Source organism: Callospermophilus lateralis, chromosome 9 (genome assembly GCF_048772815.1).
Source record: "Callospermophilus lateralis isolate mCalLat2 chromosome 9, mCalLat2.hap1, whole genome shotgun sequence".
In the NCBI taxonomy this organism is placed as follows: Eukaryota; Metazoa; Chordata; class Mammalia; order Rodentia; family Sciuridae; genus Callospermophilus; species Callospermophilus lateralis.
Genome location: NC_135313.1, coordinates 35617755 through 35642743, shown reverse-complemented (window position 1 = coordinate 35642743; position 24989 = coordinate 35617755). Strand labels below are relative to the sequence as shown.

Here is a 24989-nt window from a genome sequence, read left to right as displayed (position 1 = left end):
GTAAAGTTTCAATAAGTTGTAATTGTCATTTTAAAAATGTGAGGAGGGTTTAAGAACCAGCAGTAATTCGGGGACAAAATTAATGCATTTTTCTATTAATATACTTATAATAAAAAAAATAGCAACAAATTTTAAAAATCTGTAATTTAACCTAAAAGATCTACAGGTCTACAAATAGGCATGTCTAGTAATGATTTTTCTTATTTCTCTTACTCACATACTCATATACTAGATTTCTCTTATTTCTCTCACTCATACACTATATATATCTTTGTTCTTAACATGGCACCTAGCACATGGAAGTTACCACTGAAGCATGTATCACATGGAACTGAACTTCAAGGTCATAATCCCACTCAAGGTGACACCTTCTATACATACAATATGGCATCCCTGTGGGAAGACATTCATTATTAGCAGTTCTCAAAACATGGTCTGCAGACCCCTGGGAGAATCCCTATACCTCATATTTTCATAGTAAAACTAAGATGTTATTCACCTTTTTGATGATGCTGAAATTTGCATGCATGGTACAAAATAATGGTGGAAAACTGGCCAGCAGCAATCAAGGCAGTGGCATCAAATGGTAACAGTAGCTGTTGGGTTCATTCCTGCAAGTTCATGGCAACAATGATGCTACTTTCATGTAAGAATATCCCCAATACAGCAGTAAAATTGTATTAAGTATATTAAATTTCAACCCTGGAGTATATACCTGTTTAATACTCACGGTGTGAGGAAATGAGACATTCACATAAAGCACTTTGAACCATACCCAAGCAATATGATTGTCTTGACAAAGCACTCATTCTCTAAGAAGAATGTCTGGGTTGCAGTTGTTTGAGTGGCAGGATAAGCAGTCACCTTTATCATGGAATACCATTTTCATCTAAAAGAACAACTAACAAAAATGGTATTCAGACTTGGGTATTTAGCAGACTTTTTCTTAAAAGCAAAGTAAGCCTGTCATTTCAAGAAAAAAAATATATCTTATAGTATTGTTTGCCAGTGATAAAATTTGACCTTTCAAGAAAAAAATTAGAAACTTGGAAAACTTATAACTGTCACCATAAGCCTAATAGCTTCCCAATACATCAAGATTTCTCTGATAATACTGGTGATTTAACAAAATGTTTTTAATTTTCTTTTTAAAGATGTTATACAATGAAATGTATCAATATTTGTAAGATCTGCATAAAAGAGCAAACTAACATTTTCCAAGTGATCAATACATGATGTTGCAAAGTCATGAATCAGTAAAAGATCCATTCAAAGTACAAGATAAACCAATGAATACACTAACAGAGTAGGAAAGTATGAAATGTTCAATATGGTTGCAGATTCAATTCCACTTTGCAACTAACCTTCAAGGAATTGCCACTTATAAAGTTTTTCTATAGTTATCAAAGAAGAATTTTGTAATTATCTAGAAAGGCTATTAAAATATTTCTTCCTTTTCTAATTACATGTTTGTCTGAGGCTTGATTTTCTTCATTGACTTCAACCAAAACCACATATTAAATTAAATGCAGAAGCAATTATGAGGATTCAGTTGCCTCTCATTAAAATACAGTACAATATTTGCAAAAAACATATAAAACACTGGTACTCTTCCATTTGTTTTAGAATTATAGTTATATTTTCAGAAAAATAAATCACTCAATGTATGCATATTATCTATAATTATTTTTAAATTAGTAAACAGTTTTTAAATTTCTAAGAATTTCTAACACGGTAATAGTGATACATATATACATATAAAACAAAATCTTGGGATGGTCAATAGTAACAGTATAAAGTGGTCTTGAGATCAGAACAGTTGAAGACTCTCATTACTATGTGAATCACACATAGCCCTGCCTCCTCCTAAAGATAACCAGGCACTTTACTGTAAAATTCAGAAACACCCTGCCTTAAGCCAAATTACCTAGAAAGCCCTTAGAGAACAGGAGTAGGGGAAATTACACATGCATTATGATTTGCCTCTTAACTTTATCATTCATTTTCACAGGCAAAATATATTCTCCCAGGCATACGACTCAGCACTATTTCTAACTTCAAATGATGTTACTTGAGTTGTTTTTTATCGTTGTAATTTCACATCCTAACATTATAAGACTTATTAAAAACTATGGTTTAGTCTTGTTGCTTTTTTGGGATTGTACAGTATCCTAAGGTCAAAACTCAGGAAATCTGTTATTAAAAAAAAAAAAAAAAAAAAGGTATCCATGAAGTGATGACAAATTGCAGACTACAGGTGTTAGATTACATTTTGACTCCAGGCAGGTTTAATATAAGTTGGTTTCCTTTTACAATTGCTTTTAGCACATATCACTATAGGAAGGGGATTTTAAAAGAGAAAGAAAGGATAAAGGGGGGAAAAAGTGGTGCTCAATAAAAGAAGACCATGTCAAAAGAAATCAATACAAACAAGCAAAATGGTAGGAAGTCTAACATGGAAATATGTGTTCAATTTCATCCAGCCTTAGTCTGTGTTTCCTTTAATACTGAAACCAAGATACTACTGCAAGACTGTGTATGTTTTTAATGCAGTTTAATAATTGCTTCTCAAAATAAACACTCTGGTCAAAGATAAAAGCATAACAACACTGTGACACAATGATCTGTTAAAATGAACTAGGGTGTTGGAGGAAGCATGGATCTTGAAACAGCCTTTGGCATATATCATTTCCTCTTCAGTAATAAATTGAGAACAACTATACCAACCACTTTGGTATACTCTGGGATAAAAAACAAAAAGTGCTGCAGTCATTAACCTGATTATTGTGAGGGTCAAAATCCTTCAACACTAACGAGGGGGGTGAGTTGGCTACTCCTCTGCTATAACGAGGTGAACTGATAATTAGCAGGGCTGGGATGAGTATCCAAACCTTAATCAAACAGACACCAAGAGGGCACAGACAACAGTCCTCTTTCCATGGAGCATGGGTGCATACTGAACCTAATAACAATTTTACCCTTGTTATTTAGGGCAAATGCATCCAAAACCATTTCACACACATGAAAAACAGAATCCACGAGAGGTTTCAGGAAGAGAGTCTCATAAGCACGCATGCATCCTTATGCCTGGGAGAAACCACTCCCTGTTCCACCCTCTCCAATCTCCCTTGCCTTCCATCCATGAGCTTTCACATTCTGCCTGTTCCCACATACCTCCTCCAGACTATACCATTATCTTCCCAGAACACAAAACTTAACCTAAATATTCACAGACAAGGCCTGTTGTTTGAAGGTCATATTCGAAACACAGGTAATACTGAAGTGTCTTCTAGAGATTTTATATTTGTGTTAAAATGAGCAAAGAGTCGAATGGAAATGACAGGGCTGATGGTTACCTCTGTGAGTCTGACTTTTAAATGAATATAGGACTTGGTGTATTGGACTAATTCAGGAAAAGAGTGGCTTTGGCACTAGCCTGAATAAGAGAAGAGGCTCTTAAATAGTTAAAGATAAACAGGGTAACTAAATGAGGAGCACAAAAGTTTAAAATGACTTGGGTCCTAGGAATTCAAAATGGTATTAAAAGAACTAACCTGGAGATTCATAATAGCTCATCAATGGCAAAAGACCAAGCATGAAAGATGTGCAAAAGGTTCATGATAAGAATGACTCATTAAAATTCTTGAACAGTTAATTTTGTTGGCTGAATAATTCTCACTTGAAATAAAAATGTGAACCCAATCAATGCTAGTGATACATGATTTGTGAACTCTGAAATTTTGATTTTTTTTAAATCAAGAAAACGATGATGGCACCAGTGACATCACAATGATGTTGTTTTCCAGCTTCTTAAAGGATATACTTTGAATTATTTAAGGAGAAAGGGTATTTGGATTGGATTCTTTATTTGAATGAAAACGTGGGGGAAAAAAGGTAACCCATGTGTCTGAAGCCTCACGTCAGTCTCTTCAGAATCCCATAATCGGCCACATTTCCTGTATATTTTTAACAGTTCAGGAACTCAGAAGTCAGAACAATTTGACAATTATAGTTAGTGAAAATATTAGATGTTCACCAATAAAATACTACCTCAGCATAGTTTTTGCTTTCTGGATGTAACCACTTAATAACAGGACTTCAGAAAACTGCACTGTGTGAATCAAACACATAAAAGTACAAATATTCCTTTTATAGAAAGCAAATCTTAAGCAGTATTTTATAATCAGCTACTCTGGTAAAAGACAAAATATCTGGCATTACCACACCACTGACAGATTACAGTTTATTATACCCTGAAGTCTGAACTGGGTAAACAAAGTCAAATGATCAAAGAAGAGTTTTTCCTCAGCCCATAAGGCAGTGGTCATTGGGTTCCAGGGAATGACAGCAGAGATTCCTTGTGGCTTAATGCTTAAAAGGTGTCAAATGAGGCTTTATCAAACATACTCTTTAATTTTCCACATCATTTAATTTTATCAGAGACTGGCCTCCTTGGTATTGTTTTCGTTCAAGAGAAAAAGAAATGGAGCTGGGCACAGTGGCCCATGCCTGGAATCCCAGCAACTCCAGAAGCTGAGACATGATGGTCACAAGTTCAAAGCCAGCCTCAGCAAAAGTGAGGCCCTAAGCAACTCAGTGAAACTCTGTCTCTAAATAAAATACAGAATAGGGCTGGGATGTGGCTTAGTGATCGAGTGCCCCTTAGTTCAATCCCGGGTACACCCCTCCCCAAAAAAACAGAAATGGAAAAATGAAATGATATATTAGTTACCAAAAATTAACAGGCTCTCAATTCTAGAGTATTCTTTTCAATTCTAAACCACTTGTCATTAGTTACAGGGATGCTGATTTTACATTTTCCACATTAATGATCTTCCTAAAACAGGGTAAGGGGAGGTTCTTTGATTCTACATTTTGTGTCAGGCACACCTGGGGAGACATGGAAAGTTGAAATAGCCAAACACATGAATCCCTCAAGAAAATGAGTTTTCTTCTCTCAGGGTGCAATCGATGGCTGATCACTGGGAGGAGAAACCTCAGTTCTTGATTCCCCGGAGCAAAGTAACTAGACTGGCAATTCCTTTTCCCACAAGAAAGATTCCAGTATTGAAACTGCAGATGACCAAAATATTCCCACAAGATCAGTTACTCAGCATCCTTATCTCCTCAGAGCCACAGAGCAAGTCCAATTTTGTCTCAGGCCACATTGCCTTGGCTTTTCGGAACATATTTGCTCACTCTGGGTAGGTCGTCCTCAAAAGCTGGAACTGTCAAGTCATTATACTTTCAAATGTGAATTTGCTTAGGGGTAGATTTAATTTAATAGCTGAGAACTCAGTACAAAACAAACATACTTAGAAATGACATTAGCAGGGCATTAACCATTAATGCTCTCAACTGGTGTTCCAGACTAACCCCTTCAGGTTGCCTCAGTCAAGATCATAGAGATCTCACCGACGGCTGCTTCTTAAACTCCACATCTAGTCAATCCCATGTACTGATGATGATTCTTTTTAGGCAGTTTTTGAATAAATATTCCCCTCTCCGTACTGCTATAATTCAGACCCTCATAATCTCTCGCCTGAATTACCATGACTTCTCCCAGAAGTCCTCCCTGCCATAGCCAACGGAGGATCTTGATAAAGCCTAACGTAGCCTTCAGACGGGACAGGGTTTCTTGGGTGTCCTAGGATACTCTGAACCTGGCAGCAGCTTGTGCTTCTGTCCCATCTTGTTCCTTGTTCCTGGCCTTGCAGGTTGTGCACCAACCACATTCACGTGGTTCACATCCCCACCTTTGCGCCACTGTTCTGCTGTCCCCCTTTCTGGAAAGTTCCTCTAATGGCAAATTTGGTAAGTGATCCTTAACAGCACTATTTCTTGGCAGTCTCCTGGGTCCTCCAACTGGCCAGGTTTGGGATCTGCATAACCCTTTGAGGTTTTCTGTCTTTATATGTTATATCATGGTCGTCTATTCTCGTTCCTCTCTCCACAGTGTCAAGGCACCGTGCTTCAAATAAACAACTGAAACTCAAAACTTCTTAAATGTCCATAATTCTTTTGTACTGGCAATAGTCATATTAGGAAAACTGAAAGTTTTCTGACAATTTAGAACTCATCTAAATAGCTCTAAGGAGGGAAGGTAGCAAGTCCACATGGGCACTCATTAAAAAAGTATACTTATTCCTGGGAAAAATGGAATTACACTTACTTTATAGTTATTTATTATAGGCACTTGTACAGTTTACATAGGCTAATAATCTCATACAGTGATTCATGAAGTTCTCTAATTTCAAAAAAATTACCTAATTGAAAATTACTTATACTGAAAAGATAAACATATATGGCATCACTGCTCTGAAAGATGAAAATTGACATATCTATCCTTTTGCTTCATTTTCCCTCTCTCCAACTATTTCTACTATCACTAGAACTCCAAAGGTCTGCAGCACTTTCTATGACAAGAAAATCTGCTGGAAGCAAAACAACAAATAAAAATTGGAGAATCCATATAAGACAAAGAATTAAACTGAAACATAATTTATAGAAGCTAGAAGTACTTTTTAAAACTGGATTATACGGATCACAATAAAATCTCAAGATGGTACTGGCTTTTGACTGAGTAAAATATGAAAGGATGTTGTCTATGTACAAAACCCTGAGTGTCTTGTCCAAAACAAATATTAAGTGCCAAAATTATTTTCTTTGGAGTAGAATGAATAAAGTTAACCTGTGTGAAGAACCAACAAAGAAAGTATCAAAATTAATTCAAAGTATATATTTGTTGCTCTTACTTTGATTCAACCTCTATTGCTCTAACATGACACATTTCAAAGTAAGCGAAGCAAATGGTTTAGATTTCGAGCCATAAACTATTTCTACTGCATCTTGCCTGCCTTTGTAGCTTATTTATATTTTATCAAAATCTGTTTTTTAAAAATATTCAACTAAAACTAAATAAATCATGGATGTTAAGCACAGAAACTCTAGAAACCAAATATAATCCATCTTGCTTATACTTAGATCAAAAAACATTTTGGCATTAAAGAACATTTTTGTTTTAAGGTACAGTGCTTCTAAGGTATTATATAATTACCATTCTAGAGAGCATAGTTTCTAGCTTTGTCAGGTCCTCTGTTGGAATTATAATTCCAGACTGAGCAGAGAATTCTATCAAAACTCTATTATCATATTAAAACACTTGATCATGTGTGCCTTCAAGAATCCCAACTTTCTATTTCTGAGAAGAGAACAGATTTAATGAAATATTTTTAAAGTAGAGCTGGTAAAGAGAATATTTGCGACAAGCACCGCCAAAAAGGCAATTCATATGACAGACACAGAAAAGGCAAAATTTACCACATGTACTGGAGCAATGGGCATTAAATAATCATCTCTGAATAAACTCTTTACAAATCAATACAGTCCTATCGGTCTAAACTAAGAGTGGTATTGCCTAAAGGAAATCTCTAAGGTCAACCAGCAATTAACTGAAAGGTTTTGATTGAAAATGCTATTGACTGCTTTCATATCAGACAGCTTCCTGATTATTATACTTCATGGACTAAGTAGGTGCCAAGACATTAAACTGTCAATAATCTATTAATACTTGACCGTTGCGCTCACTCTCCCTCAATCTGCAGGCAAATGTATTCAAGCCAAGTACCTGTTTAGAACTAATGCAAATTCCCCAATCCTGACATGGAAATCATATCTTCATTACCCTTCAGTTTAAATGCCGGGTAGTGTTGACAGAGTAGGAGAAAAATATGCACATAAGAAATGCTTATTCAGACAAGTTAAACTAACATTTGCTTTTTCAGGGATTGAAGAAGGGATAGAGAACGTGTCCTGGAACCGGACTTTCTTTCTAAGTCACATTTAACAGTTTCTAAATGGAGTATAATAAACACTTTACAAAGAGAAATGAGAAGTCCTTTAGAGAAAGGCTTATAGGTCCCTGCTGCTCAGCATCTGGGCAGCAGTCATACAATGTGGAGTGGGGGGAGAACTTTTAATGAATTTAATAGAGAAAAGCACTTTAATTAAATGCTGTCAAAGTGGATTGTATTAATGACCATACACAGAGGAATTTAAAGCCAGCCAAGTTTATTTAGCAAATAGAAACTGGGCTTTCGAAGGCTGCAAATATTTATGTTTCCGCAGTTGCAGTACATCTAGAAGATGATGGTGCCACATGAAACCATTGAGTTATTAGATATGATTTTATTTATTGTGTATTATTAAAGTTTCAAAGGCCTCAGGGGAGTCAGTTTCATTTTCAAAATGAAACACTGCATTTGATCAGAAAGGGTTAAGAAAGGCGAGCACTGTCCTTGGTTTTCTTCTGTTGCCTAGAACTTTGATGCAGGTGAGTGGTTAGTTGAGACGGCCATTTTTAGGTTCAGCCAGTCCAGATTCGTTTCATTGAATGGTAGTGACAAAGAAATCAATGACAGTATTTCTCCTGACTCCCCCCTCCCAACACACACACTTCATTTTCAGTGACTTGCCACTAAACATAATTCATTCTATTATATATAGTAATAAGCTGAAAAATGACCAAAGCTCTTAAAAATCTCCATGAAAATTTGGTTGCCATAACTTTCTTAATCAGAAACATGAATAGCATAAATTCTACAAAGTAAAAGGTATCAAATGTTTGACTTGGGGCAACAGGAAAAAAGGGGTCTTCCTCAGTATCTTCTATCTGGAGGCTGACCACAGAACAAACCTATTATTAATGATAGAATTTTAAAAATAAACAAAGAAAACATGAGCTTTAATGCATGAAAGCTGTAAAAGATTGAAAAGCTGGTCTGGCTGGAAAAATACTGTGTGTGTGTCAAAATGATTTTCTCTACTGTTTGTAAAAATGTAATTATCCATGATACGCTATTATCCACGATAGGCTACAAGGATGAAGGCTCTCAAGGAACTCCACTGGAAACTGGGGATTCGCCTTTGGTCTTTGGTCTCTGACACCACCGTGTCTGAGAGATCATAAACCCCGGTAGTGATTTACCACATCCTTCGTGCAGTTATATATACACCCTTCCAGTCTGTCTTTAGATTTTAATTCAAAACATGAGAAAGGGGCAGAAGGGAAACGTGAGGATAGGAGAGAGAAAAAAAAAAAAGAAAACATAAAACCCAGCACCTATTTCCTTTCAAGAACAGAATAATGGTCACAAGTGGAGACTCTCAACTTTCTAAGCAAATAATCTAATTTTTAATCCTCCCCCCGCCTATGATATTTATTAATATCACATGTCTGATCTGTGTCTTTGTAGTTCTGGAACTTATAAGTAACTTTGCTTTTCCCATCTGTGCCAAGATGTTTCAGACTAGTCTTTGAAATGCTGCAAATGCAGATGAATAATGACATAAAATAGGAACTGATTACATAGATATTCTATATATGAGGAATGGCAACACAGAACACAGATGACATTACATGTTCATGTAGCATAATGTACTACTCTGCTTCACACATGCAAATACATGGAGATCACTGAAGTACACAGCATAACAGCTCCAGTCTCTCTGTTCTAGCAACTCAAAATATATGGGTTGATTTCTTGCATATAAAGTGACAAGAAAACTCTCCTGGTACACCCATAGTTCCAATGTGAAGATATATCAAGGAATTGTCAACTGATAGAACACACTGATACATTTGATCCAGATTATGTTTTACAAGCCAAAGAATCAGTCACTTTGCTTCTCTTTTGATTACTAAGAAAGTAATTGTTAACTTACCATGTGTACTGTTGGTTCTAGATTCTCTCTCTCTCTCTCTCTCTCTCTCTGGGAGGTTTTCATTTTACATCTTTACTCAAATAAGGATTTTTTACTCAAATAAGGATTTGAGTAAAAATCAATTTTTATTCAAATAAGAATTCCTCCCATAAGTATACTCCCAAATTACACCTATCTGGAAATATTGAACATTGGTCTACCACAGTTCCTCCCACTTTTCTGTGTCTGTACTTTTGAGTATACTGCTGACATGAATTCCCAAAAAATGAGTTGAAAAAAAACCTCATTTTAAAAAATCCCTTGTGTGTGGACTTTGCACATACATAGCATGTGCTCACCTTAGCATGCCATTCACTTAATTCATAACAGAAATAGGGAGACCTTTCCATATCCACATATATTTATCTTAAGTATCTGCATCATAGATTTTTATCTCCAAAAGTTGAAAGTGTTTTTAAAAAAACTTAATCCTCATTTTGAGTTCAGTTTGTCATATCAAAATATGTAACTCTCGCAATAATTTTTCCCTTAGTTTTCAACTTAGAGTCCTCAAATCTGAATGATTGATGCTAAAAAATCACAGAGTATGGACTCATTATGCTATACAATATCTGTATCCAACCAGATGCTCAGGTGAATCTCATATATTTATACAGAACAATATAAAGACCAATCTTGAAATGAAGAAATAAATTGAAAGGATAGTACAAAAGGGAAAGAGTAGAACAATTGTTTTTTATACATACATATACGTACGTGTGTGTGTGTGTGTGTGTGTGTGTGCGCGTGTGTAGTGGTATAGTGAACTGTAGTAATACCAATCATTCAGTTCTTAAAACATCTGACCATTGTTTCACACAATAGTTTTCAGCATATTTTGTTTATAAAAAATGAACACATGAATGGCCACAGAGCTTAAAACGGAAAAAAACTGGTCTATTCAGTGCTGTGCTGGTAAATGTTTAACAACTGGCTCTCTGGAATGAAAGGCGCCGGTTGGATCATTTGCCAATTTCTGTGAATAATCCCACCACCATCAGTTTCATACTATCAATGGTGTAACAATCAGTTTTCAAAATTCCTAAAAGTTTAACCACCAGTTCCTGTGGGCTGGTATAAGTCCACTCCAGTGCACCCTGAGTCTAGTGTAGAAAGAGATAACACGTGACCCTCCTCCAACAAGCCATCTGCTGCTTCTCAGACCTGCTCACTGGAATCCCTTTGCCTGCCCTGACTTACCTGTCATTTTCCCAGCCCCAAAGTGATCAGGATGACCCCCATGAGATGTTCAATTCCACAAGAGATTCTACATGAGAAGGTGAAGGGTTATATGATTTACAGTGAATTAGATCTAGAAACAACTTGTGAAGAAATTGAACTTGTGACCTTAGAGCTGTCAAACCTATCCAGTTTGCTTGATCTCCCATTTTTAGGGTCAAACCGAGTAATAATAAAATAAATGAATTTCAGAACTTTGGCAGTTTTCCTTTAATTGAAAATGTGCTTTTCTATCATTACAAGGGGAAGTTCCAGACTTCAACTTAATAAAAATCAGCAGTAGTTTTCAGCTACATTAGATTTCCACACTAAACAGAAACAGCTGAAAGGCCACAGTAGGTAGGTTTGGCTGCAATAATTTAAAACTCGGTGGCTGACTTTCTCTTGCAACTGTCATAACTATCAGTCATAAGAAAACCAACTGGATCTCTGAGTCCAGTAATATAAAGTGTTCATAATCTGTGATGTTATTGCTAGTTTGCTATTCCAAATGCATTTGAAACTCCTAGGAGCAATGTGTTTTTTTTTTGTTGTTGTTGTTGTTGTTGTTGTTATTTATACACTCATTAAAATACTGAAATGGGAATCAGAAATGGATGAACCAACCCACACAATGAATGCTTCAGATAAAAAGTGTCTCTGAGATCATTTAATTCATGCTATAACCATTTACAAAACAGTAGATGGAAACATAGAGAAATGCCTTCTCCAAAGTCATGCACTCAGCCCTGTGACTGGAGCCATGTCACTTACTGGACCCTTTTCTTTAATGTATCATTTTTTCCCTTCTCATTGGGTCATAGGTTCATTGACAGAGAGAGAATAATTTTTATTCTTTATAAGATGCTCTGGTTTCTGAAACAATGCATAAGAGCTTTAGAGAGCAACAAACACATGGAAAAAGTTTAAATATTTGGAAAATGCTATGGTTTAGATGAGTACCCCACAAAGGTCCATGTGTTAAAGAGCTGGTCCCTTGGGTGATGCTACTGAAAGGTGGTAGAACATTTAGGAGATGGTGCCTTATAAGAAGTCCTCAGGTCACTGAGGGCATGTCCTCCAAAGGTACTGTGGGACTCCTCTATTCTTTTCTCTCTTCTGTGTCCTGGCTCAAGAGGTAAGCATTTTGCTATACCATGTGCTCCAACCATGATGTGCTGCCCTAACCAATTGCTTTGAACCAATGGGGCCACTTGATCTTGGACTGAAACCTCCAGAACCATGAGCCAAAATAAATCTTTTTTCTTTAAAGTCAATTTATTTATAAGTCAATTTCTTTATAAGTCAATTTCATCCGAGTGACAGAAAGCTAACTAATATAGGAACTCTTTACTTAAAAGTCATACTATACTTAGGCTTAAGCAAATCTCAGTCATCTATTTTAAATGTACTTTTAAAAATTTAGTCCATAAAACCTTGATCTGAAAAGAAGCAATTATATTTGTTTCCGTCATTATATAAGTAAGACATCAAAATTTTTCAAAATTAAAATCAACTGTTATATTTACCATCAGGCTCTAACCCTGTGGCTTTCAATTGTGAACTATAACTTGTTTTACAATTTGCTGTGAATAGTCCTTCAAGTGATATGTTTCCATCAACAGTTAAAACCATAAAGTTTACATTTGTCTTACTTTCTTTTTTTCCCTTTTAATTAGAGCTGACTCTATATTCTTTCTACAATGATGCTACACTTTCTATTCATAATGTCCGTCCACTCTGGTTTCTTTACGTATGCAGAAGGGAAAGAGGTAGAATTCCAGGTGATGACACCAGGAATGAAGTCACTCACAAGAAGTTAACCCATGTTATTCTCAGCGTAGAAAATCCAGCCACGAGTGTCCCAAGATCTTAACAAATTCTGCATCTTTGCTCTCCCGTCACCATAAATAAAATCCTTGAAAGTCTGTACTCTCATTTCCTTGCTAGCTCACAAGCAACTCAAGACCAGATAATATTTCTGTTCCTTTGAGTCCATTATAGGTGAACACAGAGCTGTAGTTATAGATGCTTACTTAATGCTAGAGCAAAGGGACTCAAACATAGTTGCTGCAAGGCAGCTTCAGAAATTCATAGATTCCAATCTGCTTCAACTTCAGCAGAAGTCCCAGAGATTGCACAGAAGCTCAGTGGTCTTTTTTGCTTTTTAAGTTTAAATACATTAAGGAAAAAAGAATAGTAACCAACTTTTTTTTTTTTTATACTCAGTGGCACTTTATTGTGCCATACAGAGGAATTTTATTCAGAACTAAGAAGAAAAGTTCTCACTTTTAAATAACTTATAATGACTTTTAAAAGATTTTTAAATGTAGAAAGGACATACTGAAGCAAAACAGCTCTGAGTCTCTCAATCTGTTTCAAACAATTGTATAACATGCAAACAACAGAGGTCAGGCATGCTCTCAGATCTTGCTGTTGTAAAATGTGCTGAGACCACCCTTGTTAACTCTGGGTTCTTTTGAATAAATATTATTCCCTTTATCCTCAAGATTAATCTTACTAAAGCTCAGATTCTATTGACATTTCTCAGGCACTTACATACAAACACCATTTCATTTAAATCTCATTTAATTTCCATAAATTTGAGGGTTGTTACGACTACTTTCAGAAATTTTATGTGGCCTCTGCAATATCAGAGCTCCAATTCCAGTGGTAGCCCTAGAATTTAAACCCAAGTCTTCTGAAGCTAGAGTGGACTTCCCTTTTTTTCATCTTGGTTCTGGAAAAGCTATAGGTTCAGTCTACTTGGATGAGATATTTGACAATTTATATCACTTAAATTTTAAAAGAAAGGAATAAAGGTTAAAAAAATGTAATTTTCATTTGGACCTTCAATTTTTATTGAGACATTTTAAAATCGAGCAGTTCAAAATGTTTTATCCAGGCTGAATTAGCAGGTATTTGTGGATCAAGTTATTTCAGTTTTATCAGGTTCCCCATAGGTAGCTTCACAAGTCCCAGAAAGGTAGCTGGGGCTGAGTTCCCAAGCTACATTCTAGCTCTATTTCCAGTGCAATCATCTCCCAGTTTTATGGATTTGAGTAATCACACCCAAGTCAGAGTATGTGAAATAAAGGTCCAGCATTGACCAAACAGCCCAACAATGGGAACTTCATCCACACCTCGCCCACTTCCCTTCTCTGTAGATGTGCATTTCTGTTTCTTTTGCAAAGACCATGAATACCTTTCACATCAATAATGACCTATGCAGGAGAGATACTCTGATAGAAAATTTAAGATAGAAATGTGAAGCAGACCCCTATTATCCTAGAACAGTATGCAGTTTTCTGCCAAACATATCACTATAAGGAGAGGCTAGTTTACACAACTCATCTGCTAAGGGCCAAAGCTCTAATCAATGCATCCCAATGAGCTAAATGGCTTGGTTGGTGGACCAAAAATGAATTGGTCTTTACCCAGTGCTAAGTAATAAGGTTGCTACTTGCAGAAATCACTCTAGGTAGAGAGGATAAATATGAACAAGACAAAAAAAGAAAGAAAAAAGAAAAAGAAATGTCCATGTGGTCAGGCAAAATTATAGATGGAGTGGACACTCTTACTTATCCAGTTGTTTTCCATCAGAACTACGTTTTTAAATGCCACTTGATCACTAATCAATACATATAATTCCTTGCAGTGTTATAAAAATCACTGTAGACTCTATATGATAGGTTCAGAAGGTCAGTTTGCTTTGGTAATTTCAAATAGCCATTTTTTAAAGGTAATATTGCTTCTGAGGAGTTCAACACATTTTAGAGATATTACCCAGTTCATTCTACACAGCTAGAAAAAAACTGCAGCCAAGAGTTGCAACCCAAGGTCAGGACAAGGAGAAGAAATAGAACCTATGGATCCCACTAAGTTATAGTCTGAGTTTTGCATTAATTCAAGGGAGCAAGGGAAAAAAAACAGAAATCTGTTTAAAAATGCACTCTGAATAAAGGAGAAAATTACTTAATATACATGTGAAATTATGTTTCATTCACTGTTATACAAGTGGTGCCTAGAATAATACCTGGCACAAAGAAGGAGCTCGACAAATACTTGTTGAATGAACAAGTAAAAATGTGAGAATAAAAACGATCAGTCATCTCAATCATGTCTGTACCTTGAAGCCTGAGAATAGGTTTATTGATCAATTTAAATCCTCTTTTCCTAAAGCCACACTTGGTAGGAATCTAGGGAAGCATCAAGGAATGCATTTTCCTTCTCTCAGATAAAACATGAGGAGGCCCTTGGCCAGGATGACACATGTCTATCTGCAAGGGTCCTCATTTTGGTTTAGGCTCCCCACTGTTGCTTTTCCTAGGTGGAGAGAAATGACAGTCTGTATTCTAACATACTTCCTACCTTGGTCTCTTTATTTTCTCTTTCTCATTGTCTCATGAAGCTCACATTTAATGTTTGTCCCTTCACAAAATGTATTAGCCATTGCCCTTTGGCTTTTCAGGTTAAAAAAAAAAAAAAGAATGTTTTAGAATATTCAAAAGATGGAAGGGAAGGAGAAAAAGGCAGGCAGGCAGGCACAGAAACGTGGAGTTGACCAAAAGAATAATAGTAAGAATGTCCCCTAGCAAATCCCATGGCAATTTTTTTTTTAAAGACAACTGTGCTTTGTGCTTCTGGTATGCTGTTTATTCTTATTTTCCTATCAGATCATCAAAAAGAGATTGAGATGCCAAAAGTTTTGTATTATATGTAGTTTTATTTTATATCATCAAGAGGAAAAGAATATGAAAGTGTGCCTAAGAAGTACCCTGCTATCCCAAAACTTTAAAAAATAGGCAATATTTTATTAATATAGAAAGATAGCATTCTTATTTAGAATAAGTTATATCCCATGTATGTATACTATGCCAAAATACATTCTACTGTCATGTAAAACTAAATTAAAATAAAATAAAATAAAAAAATACATACATACATACATACATACATACATACATACATAAATTTAAAACAAAAAATAATGTATATTAGTAATTTTGTGGTTTCTGAGCATTAGACAATGTGGAACTTGATCTATTGGTACTGATGTAAATAATAAGCTAATTCTGATTCTTCCCTTTACCTATGAGGCAGTGTTAAGTCAAAAGCCTTCTGTTTAAATGTGGGATCTAAAGAACAGGGAATGTATAAACCCAAAGAGTGAGTAGCAGCAAACTTACTGCTTCTCAAAATGTAAAATATTAAAATTAGACTATTATTTAAAGAAACAACAATTATGGGAGCACAAGTAACTTAAGAAACCAAGGTTCCTCTGTTCCCTTAAGGGAAGGAAGCCTGGGAAAAGTGGAACCCAGCTGTTTAACATTTTACTTCCAACCAGGGGCTAATCCTGGATGTTTAATTTGGGAAGGTGATGTATTATGAAGTTTCAGCCACTCAAGGGGAGCTCTGCTTGGCAAAGACACTAGAATGATCCCATGAAGAATGAAAAGTAAAAAGCTAATTCCAATTATTAAAATGAGAAGCTAAAAAAAATTGAAAGCTAATAAAATGTTGAACCCACTCCAAAGGGAAAAAAATTTTAAGTAGACTCAAAAATGACTACCATAAAAATTTAAAGTTTTTGTCAGTATCTATAGCACAGTGACTAAATATGTGGAAATACACAATGGACATTAGAAAAATTGCAATGAAATAAAAAGTTATAATGCTCTACAAACACACAGAATTTAAAAATACCCTTGGGCACTGATTTCCTTCTATTTATGTATCTGTGGCACTTCACATTTTTGAAAAAGGTCATATGATTCTCCCTTGATATGAATTTATACTAGACTTGTTAATCATACTTGCAACAAACTACCATGACCAAAAGGCAGGTTCCCAGTGGCCATACTTTCCTGAAGGGGCCCTAACTTTCTGGCCCTAGGTTGCCCATCTATAGGTTATCTGTAAGTGGTCTAGAGCCAGTTGGATTTCTACTTCCCATTCTTCTTAAGATTGTTCTGAGATTTTTCCTAAGAAAGCTCTCCCTTTAAAATGCAATGCCGTCCAAATTAAGCATTCAGACTACTTGTTGGAAAATCAATATTAAGAAAGCCTGCCTTCATGGCGATAAGATGGACCAGTCAATTTCCTTCTCAAATGAGTTTAAAGTGGTAAATAGGGAGTAGGCAACAGAAGCTAGGCTTGATAAAGGTCAGGAGAAAGATCATGATATTGAGCAGGAATCAAGGGCAGGCCAAGGTTTTGAGGAGGCCGAATCACAATTTAGAGAAACTATGAATATTACTCAGAAGTTACATGATAGACAAATATACAATAAATGGCAAGTGAGGTGATGGTTGGAAGAAAATCTTCATAGTGGGAAGAAGCTGACATGGGGAAGAGGCTGGAATGCTAAAGATGGCCAAGGAGAAGGCAAGCCATGAACTGCAGCTGCTGAATACCTAGTTCCAGGCTTGAGAAATCTAACCATCCTCAGAGTCCTGGATTTTAATGAATTTCTATCATCTTCAGTTTATTTGAGATTTCTGTGTCTTATAAAAGGAAAATTAAAAAGAAAAACACCTTAATGGAACTTTAAATGTAAAAAAAATAGGCAGGCCTACTTTCCCTAAATATCCAGAAAAGACACAGCTAAGCCTAATCTACTGACTAGCAAACTGAAAATCTGCTTCAACTTTCTGATATTTCAGTCAGGGAAACCTATTCCATAACACTGTGGAAGAAGGTGAACCCAAGATGGAAATGTCCATCTCCTAGAATAAAAAGAACTGATTACAAATGACTTTCAACTCTCTATATTCCTGAATAACACATTTTAAAAATTAGACATGTTGAAGAACTGGTAAAAAAAAACAAACCAAGAATACTTTTAAGTTGAATAAATGCATGATGGATAACATAGTATTAGTATGAAAAAAAGTTAGTGTTGCCTCTAAAGTTTTCCCAAGTGAGAACCAACTTCTTTGTACCCAACTGATGCAATATTTCACTAGAAGTGGCAAGGGTTCTTTTGCATCTCTCCTCAGGACTTGAGTTGGGTTTCAAAACTCTGGAGCCACATTCAAACAGCAGGCTTTGAACAGGAGTTTGGAATAAATCCAAGGTGAAAAAAAAATTCTAATAACCTGATTATAGAATTTGCAAACATCCTTAATCAATTAATTAGTTTATTTATTTTCCTGGAAACTGTTCTTTTGGAAGCAAATTCATAAATCAAGATCTAGTCTGTACAAGTAAGAGTAGGAGAGCAGAACTGAATGCTTGTTGCTGAAAGGCAGTACCCTCAAGTGTTAGGAAGGACAGTCACATTCTAAAGTTATCTTGATGAAATGTGGAAATTTTACTCCTTTTGGTTTTGGCATCATACTGATGAGTTATATAATTTTCACTACAGTAAGTGTCTTTCAAAAAAGAAAGCTCACAAAGCTATTACTATTCAGTTGAATGATTAAAAATAAAATGATATATGTTAACAGTTTTGTATAATATCAGGCAGCTAATAGTAAGTGCTTGGGGAATGCTGGCTGTTACCATTTAGAACTTCTTTCCAACACACACACACACACACACACACACACACACACACACACACAACACATACCCCTCCAAAAGTGAACAGATGTGAATTTAAGTTCTCTTTGGGCAAGTAACTAAATTTCTTCAACCTTCAGTTTCTCATCTGTGAAAGTAGTGACTGAAGAAGAGAAAATGTAAAAAAATCTCACATTTTGGAGAGTTTGGTTTCCAAAAGGCTAGTTGCTGCCAGGGAAGAAGAGGAGGAGGAGGAAGAGAAAAAGGAGAGGTGTCACTGTTATTATTACTACTAGATTTTGTACAGGAGAACCTCCAGAATCAGCCTCAGAGATATCATGATTCTTCACCGTAAGCTGGGGAAGCCTTCTTGGGTGACTGTCCTGCACATTGTGGAATATTTGGCAACATCCCTGGCCTTCATCCAGTAGATCCCAGTAGCCCTTTCAAATTATAATAACCAAAAATGTTTCCAGAAATTCCCAAATATCCCATGGTAGACAAAATCACTTCTAGGCGAAAACCATTAGTGGACACCAATGACAGGAAGTCTGTGTCTCAGAAAATGCAGAAAATTCCCTGAGTGATCTGCAATCCAAATGAGTAAAAGCAAAATGCTGGTGTCTGGCTGTCACCGGCCAGGTCTCACATTCTTACTCAATGTAGAGCATGGAATTTTAAAACAAGTACTTGTCAGGAAACCACATAGCAGCAAGCTCAGAATTCCTGAACTTACAAAATAACTGATGGAAACCCTGTGGTGGAAATACAATAAAGCCATAAAAGCATGAACTACACAGACCTGAACAATTTGGCAAAAGCTCCCTAATCAACCCCACTCAGAGACCTAGTCACAGTATGAGAGATGTCCTTTCTTCTCTAATGCATTCGGAGAGAAATGTGGTCAGAGGAAAAACTGGGTGCCAGAAACGCTGTGTTTCATTCAGCTGGGGATCCTGGCTTCAGGCAAGGTTCAACGACTGCTCTAGTTTTTCCAATTGTAAAATGGAGTTGGTAATAATGAATACCCAGACCTAACTACTTTTTGATTCTAGCAGAGGATATCCATTCACTATAGGGCCTCAGGTCATAATAACCACAAGGTGGGAAATCATTACAACCACAAGAAATAATTTTGTCCCCAACCTTTTATAGCAGAAAATAGAATTTATTTCATCTTTTTTTCATGGAATGTTTTGGTTTGGCTTGGTTTGCTTCACCATGTCTCACCTCTGTTGATCTTTGTGCTGGCTACACTTGAACTACAGACATAATGTAGGTTAGTATTTTTCAACTTTCTTCCCCATTATCAACACCCCATGGAGGCTTTTTAAAGTATTTTTTTCCTAATCATTTCCCCATTTCATAAAACTTTAATACCAGAGATAATGCTAAATATCTCTTTATGTATTGAATCCCTTGGGAGGACCACAAACCATGTAAATCTAAGATTTTTATGCTTCCTAAGAACCACTTTTTACCCACTAGGGGCAAGGTTGCCCTCACTGTGGATCCAGAAGCATGAATGGATTCAGTTAACAAAGTGTGTTCAGAGGCCAGAAGGCCAGTTTCTTCTCAGAAATATTTAAATAGGGCTTCTGGAGATTTGGAATTCCAAAAAGAAACTTAAGAGAAGCCAGATAATTCAATATGACATGAAAGTGTCCCTGAAGAGACTGGATTCCCAAGGAGGAACCATCTTACTCTTCAATAATAGTCAAGTTTCTGGGGCTCACAATACTCCTTGTTGGTACCAAATTCATCATAGTCTCAGCTGCAATCCTGCCTCATTTCTGAAGTGAAATTCCATCAAACATGCATTTATTGGCAAGTATGTGAAGGATTGTGTCAAATGTTAAGATTATAAAAATAAATGATATATACTGTCCACCATTAAAAAAGTCAGAGGCCCAGGCAAAGGCATTTGTAGCTTTGGTATAGTAACTTCAGATATGGGGATGGAACCACAGAGGCCAGATTACCTCATGGGGGGCAAAATGACACTACAGCTGTGAAGCCTAAATGAATAGAGTGGACAGGCTGTGTGAGCACAAGCCTAGAGAGCAGGTGACGGGGATCTGGGCAGCAGGATGTGAGTGGGTTCCCTATAGGAAAAGTGGAGCTCCAACCATGGGGCACTCTGAGTCAGTCTGCGGGTCAGATCTTTAAATTTTCCAAATTTTATGTTACATCTCCTGACTTTTAAACATGGGTTTACAATTTTAAAACTTTAAAGGGCTTAAAAGAGAAATATGTGCAGGCAATTAGCAGACTGCCCATTTGTAAACTCTGTCAACCGTTGGCAAGAAAACCTTCCTCTTATTTGTAAGGAGAGAGGCTGCGACTCCAAAGGACTTGTCAGCATCACAGAACACACCAATGCGGAGGGTGACAGGAAGCTCCTTATTTGATCTAGTACATCTGTGGGGCCCTAACACAACAGATTAAACCATCAAGTCCTTATGCACAAACATCACTGCCTCGTATCTTCTCTCCTTAGGAAAAATCAGGGACTAGTGTACCCAAATTACCGAGAGAAATGTAAGTGGCACTTTTCCATGACCAGTGGGGAGGACATCTCTGCATTTTATTAGGCTGCATATGTGAGAAGCTCCTGATCATCACCAGTTCAACTCATTCTTCACAATTTAGTAATGGCACATTTTCCATCCAATTGTGAAATACAGCATTGCCAAACTAATATCATCCTACGTATGAATTTTAAAATCTCTAAAAACATAAGCAAATATATCTCCCTAAAATTCTAGCTGATACAAGAGCACAAGTGAATTCCAATGAGTCCAGTGACGGCTTTTGGACAATTACAGACATTTTTTTAAGGACTTGGTATCTTTTTCAATACAGTCCCCCCCAAGTCACAGAGGTTATGCCAGCTAAATTCTTCAGTCTTAGGAATTCTGATGACTGGTTTCAGTTATTTTCTTCATTTTTTCACATTATAACTGCAATAAATAATTAATCCACAGCTTTGCATTTTACTGACAAACATAAATTGAGCAAAGCAGTTGTCAGAGACAGGCACACTATGTATAAAACTAAAAAAAAAGTGATGTACCAAAAATTGATGGGATCAAGGTCAATGGGTAGGATATTTTCAATGTACAGGAAATTACCTTGTTTGTAAACTCTTTAGCTAATATCTGAGGGATAAATATAAACTTTCCCAAAATAAATGAATTTATCTAAGTAATATCAGAATTTAATGTTAATAGCCACAAAGTACTGAAAACTGAAATGGAAAATTATAGACTGATTCTTGCTTACCCATTAAATGTTGTCAGCACAGTATCTAATTCTGACATACTAACATAAAAGATAATAAAACTCATAAATCAATTGGCTGTCTGCTTCTAAGATACTTCATTCAAACTAGTCAATTGTAAAGCAATTAACCGTAAGCTGGACATCCTTTTAGCTATATACACATGAGGCTCACACAGACAATTTCTGGACAAGGATTTAAGACCAATGGTATGGAAGCTATCATTCAAATTAGGTAATCATCAATCATAATAGAGACTGGGTTTTCATGTTCTTATCTCAAAATTTTCTAAGCTTTCAACTAAGGTCATTATTGTACTACTGAAATGGGCCTTTCACTAAGCTCTAGAAGAAGTCAGTTTTTCTCCCTTGGACATAGGATGGACCATGCAAAGTCAATGTCAGTGGTTCCAAAGGCAGCCTATGGCCTCGTGCTAGTTTAGGACAGAAGTCTGGATCAGTTTACATCGCAATGAGGAAAAAAAAAAAAAAGGAGGGGGCAATAGCAAGTTTCTCTGGCTGAATTCATACTGTTTGTATGGTCTTTAGTCTAAAGCTATACATTTAATTTCTGTGATATTTAAAATTATTAAATTTTATGAAATGATACTGATAATAAATGGAAACTTCCCTTGACTTTTTCAAATAAATTTATTTCCTAAAATAAAAGACAACTTATAGAGGTCCCTTTTTAATTCTAAGAAGTTAAAATTTCAAAGTCAGAAAACCACTGCTCTGTGTGACTCAGTATGCTGGTCTAATTATCTGCAGGGAGGTGCCCTAGTGTTTGGATGAGGCCCCAGCCAGGAAAGGACTAACACTGGAAAGGGGGAGGCTGTGGTTCAGCCTCCTGGGAACAAGTGACTCTGCCACCCACTAACTGTGCACCCTGATCCTCCACCCATCCTGGGTTCACTGCAGACACTGCAAGAGACTTCCTAGATGAATCCGTCAGACTAACAATTCACTCTATGGACAACTCACTCTACAAACTCAGCCTTGGAAACTGACCAATGATGGCATGAAAGCATTGACTGAGATGTCAATATTTGGATGAAAAGTGACCTGATGGACCGTTAACTTTTGGCTTCTCCTCCAGGCATGTGAGGATGGAGCAAAGGGAAGGGACACAGACACCTTGGGGTGTATTTCACCACATTCTTCAATGCCTCTCTCCTATTACATCTTTATCAAGAAAACATAGCACACCCTTTCTCATCTTCTCTTCCATTCTTCACTTTTACTCCCTTTTTTTTTTTTTTTTTTTTTTTGATGCCAGGGGCATTTAACCACTAAGCCACATCCCCAATCTTCTTGTTGTTGTTCTTTTTAGATATATGGGACAGGAAAGTATATTTTGACATATTATACATATGTGGAGTATAACTTATTCTAATTAGGATCCCATTCTGTGGTTGTACATGATGTGGAGTTACACTGGTCATGTATTCATAAATGAATAGCAAAGTTATGTCCAATTCATCCTACTGTTTGTCCTATTCCCAACCTCTCTCCTTCCCTTCATTCCTCTTTAACTAATCCAATGAACTTCCATTCTTTCCTCTCCCCATTATTGTGTGTTAGCACCCACATATCAAAGAGAATATTCGGCCTTTGGTTTTGTGGGTTTGGCTTATTTAACTTAGCATGATATACTCCAGTTCCATCCATTTACCAGCAAATGCCATAATTTCATTCATTATGGCTGAGTAATGTTCCATTGTGAATACATACCACATTTTCCCCAACCTTCCTTCCTTTCTTTCTTTATTTATTTATCATTTTGAGATAGGGTCTTGTTAAGTTGCTTAGGGCCTGACAGAGTTGCTGAGGCTGACTTTGAACTTGCCATCCTCTTGCCTTGGCCTCCTGAGTTGATGGGATTAAAGATGTAGGTCAGTTCACTGAGCCCACATGCTTGCACTCTTGCCTCAACTTCTCCTTTGTACACAGGAAATTCAGAGAGAGGCCATAAATGGTCCTTTGCAGTGGCAGCAGGGACTGATGCTACTGGGCAGCAGAACTGAACCCATTCATGAGCAAAATTCTAGGGAGTCTCACCACAGACACCCGAGCTAATACTTCTTGAAAGTAACTGATTTTAGATTATAGAGTCAGTAAACTCAGTTAATTTCAGAAAAAAAAATAGTATTTGTTTCAATGAGAGCAAAAACTAAGCCAACAGAACATGCTACCCAAAAGGAGGCAGATTTCTAAAAGAGGAAACCAAAGACAGCAAAAACTCATCTTAAAATTCTAAGAATCTGTCACAATTTTTCTCAAAAAAGGTTCAGATGAGTTCAAAGGTATTCCTCAGGTCATATGGATATGATCTCACTTTTACCAAATGTTCCATGGGAAATTTTGGATTAAACTCTTTCTTTCTTTCTTTTTAAAGGGGAAAAAAAAACTAATGGAGAGTATGTTTTCTGATTGGGAGATTTAATTTTCCACTAGTGCTAGGGCTTCACACCCTCACAAGTAACATGCTCTGGGGGAAGCAGCCATCTTTTCATGAGACTTCTTAGTCATTTTTCTCTGTGCGCGCGCGCACACACACTCACACACACATGTACACACATGCAATGCTCACTGTGAAAATAGGGTCTGTCAATGGGCATGTGGCATATGCCACTAACCCACAGGAAATGGTGCGATGTGCCTCACTGACCACTGGCAGCTGGGGCAGACACAGGAAGTCCTGTGTGTTGGAGGGAGGGGGCGGGATGCTGACCTGCACCGGCTCAGGTGGGAGCTGGACCACGTGCTGCATGCGCTCACTGTGATGATGCCGTGACTCCTCTTCGTAGATCACATCCCTCTCATGCTGGGGAAGGTTCAGGAAACGACGGATAGTACACAGGTTCTCCCAGAGGGTGCGGTTTTCTGGGCTTGGGTTCTCCTTCCAGCGGAGCAGTTCGCAGAGCCAGCCCTAGAGAGAGGAAGCCACCTGAGTTAGCCTGCAGAGTGGAGAGCAGCTGAGTGGGCCTGGACTTGAGGTAAGCACCATCCCACCTCATCATGTTTTTCCGTCAAAATTGTTCCCACCAACCTGGGGAGATACTGAAAAAGTGTGATTCCAAAAACCAACCAGTACCCACATAGGTACTTATACCAATGCCTAAGAGTCTTCACTCCTAGAGCTTATCAGGTTTCCTCTAGAATATAACCTTGATTACAGTTCCAAATAGAAAGAACTTTCTAGATCCTCGAGTAAG

General features: G+C 36.9%; 1 protein-coding gene across 2 annotated transcripts in view; it reads right to left on the bottom strand.

Moving 5' to 3' along the window:
• Positions 1-24989, bottom strand: part of Satb2 (SATB homeobox 2) — a 169423-nt gene that overhangs the window by 8206 nt on the left and 136228 nt on the right. For both annotated transcript variants that reach the window (XM_076866187.2, XM_076866186.2), the window contains exon 9: positions 24506-24703. In XM_076866187.2, coding sequence (XP_076722302.1) covers positions 24506-24703 — 198 coding nt within the window. The remainder of the gene's footprint in view (positions 1-24505; positions 24704-24989) is intronic.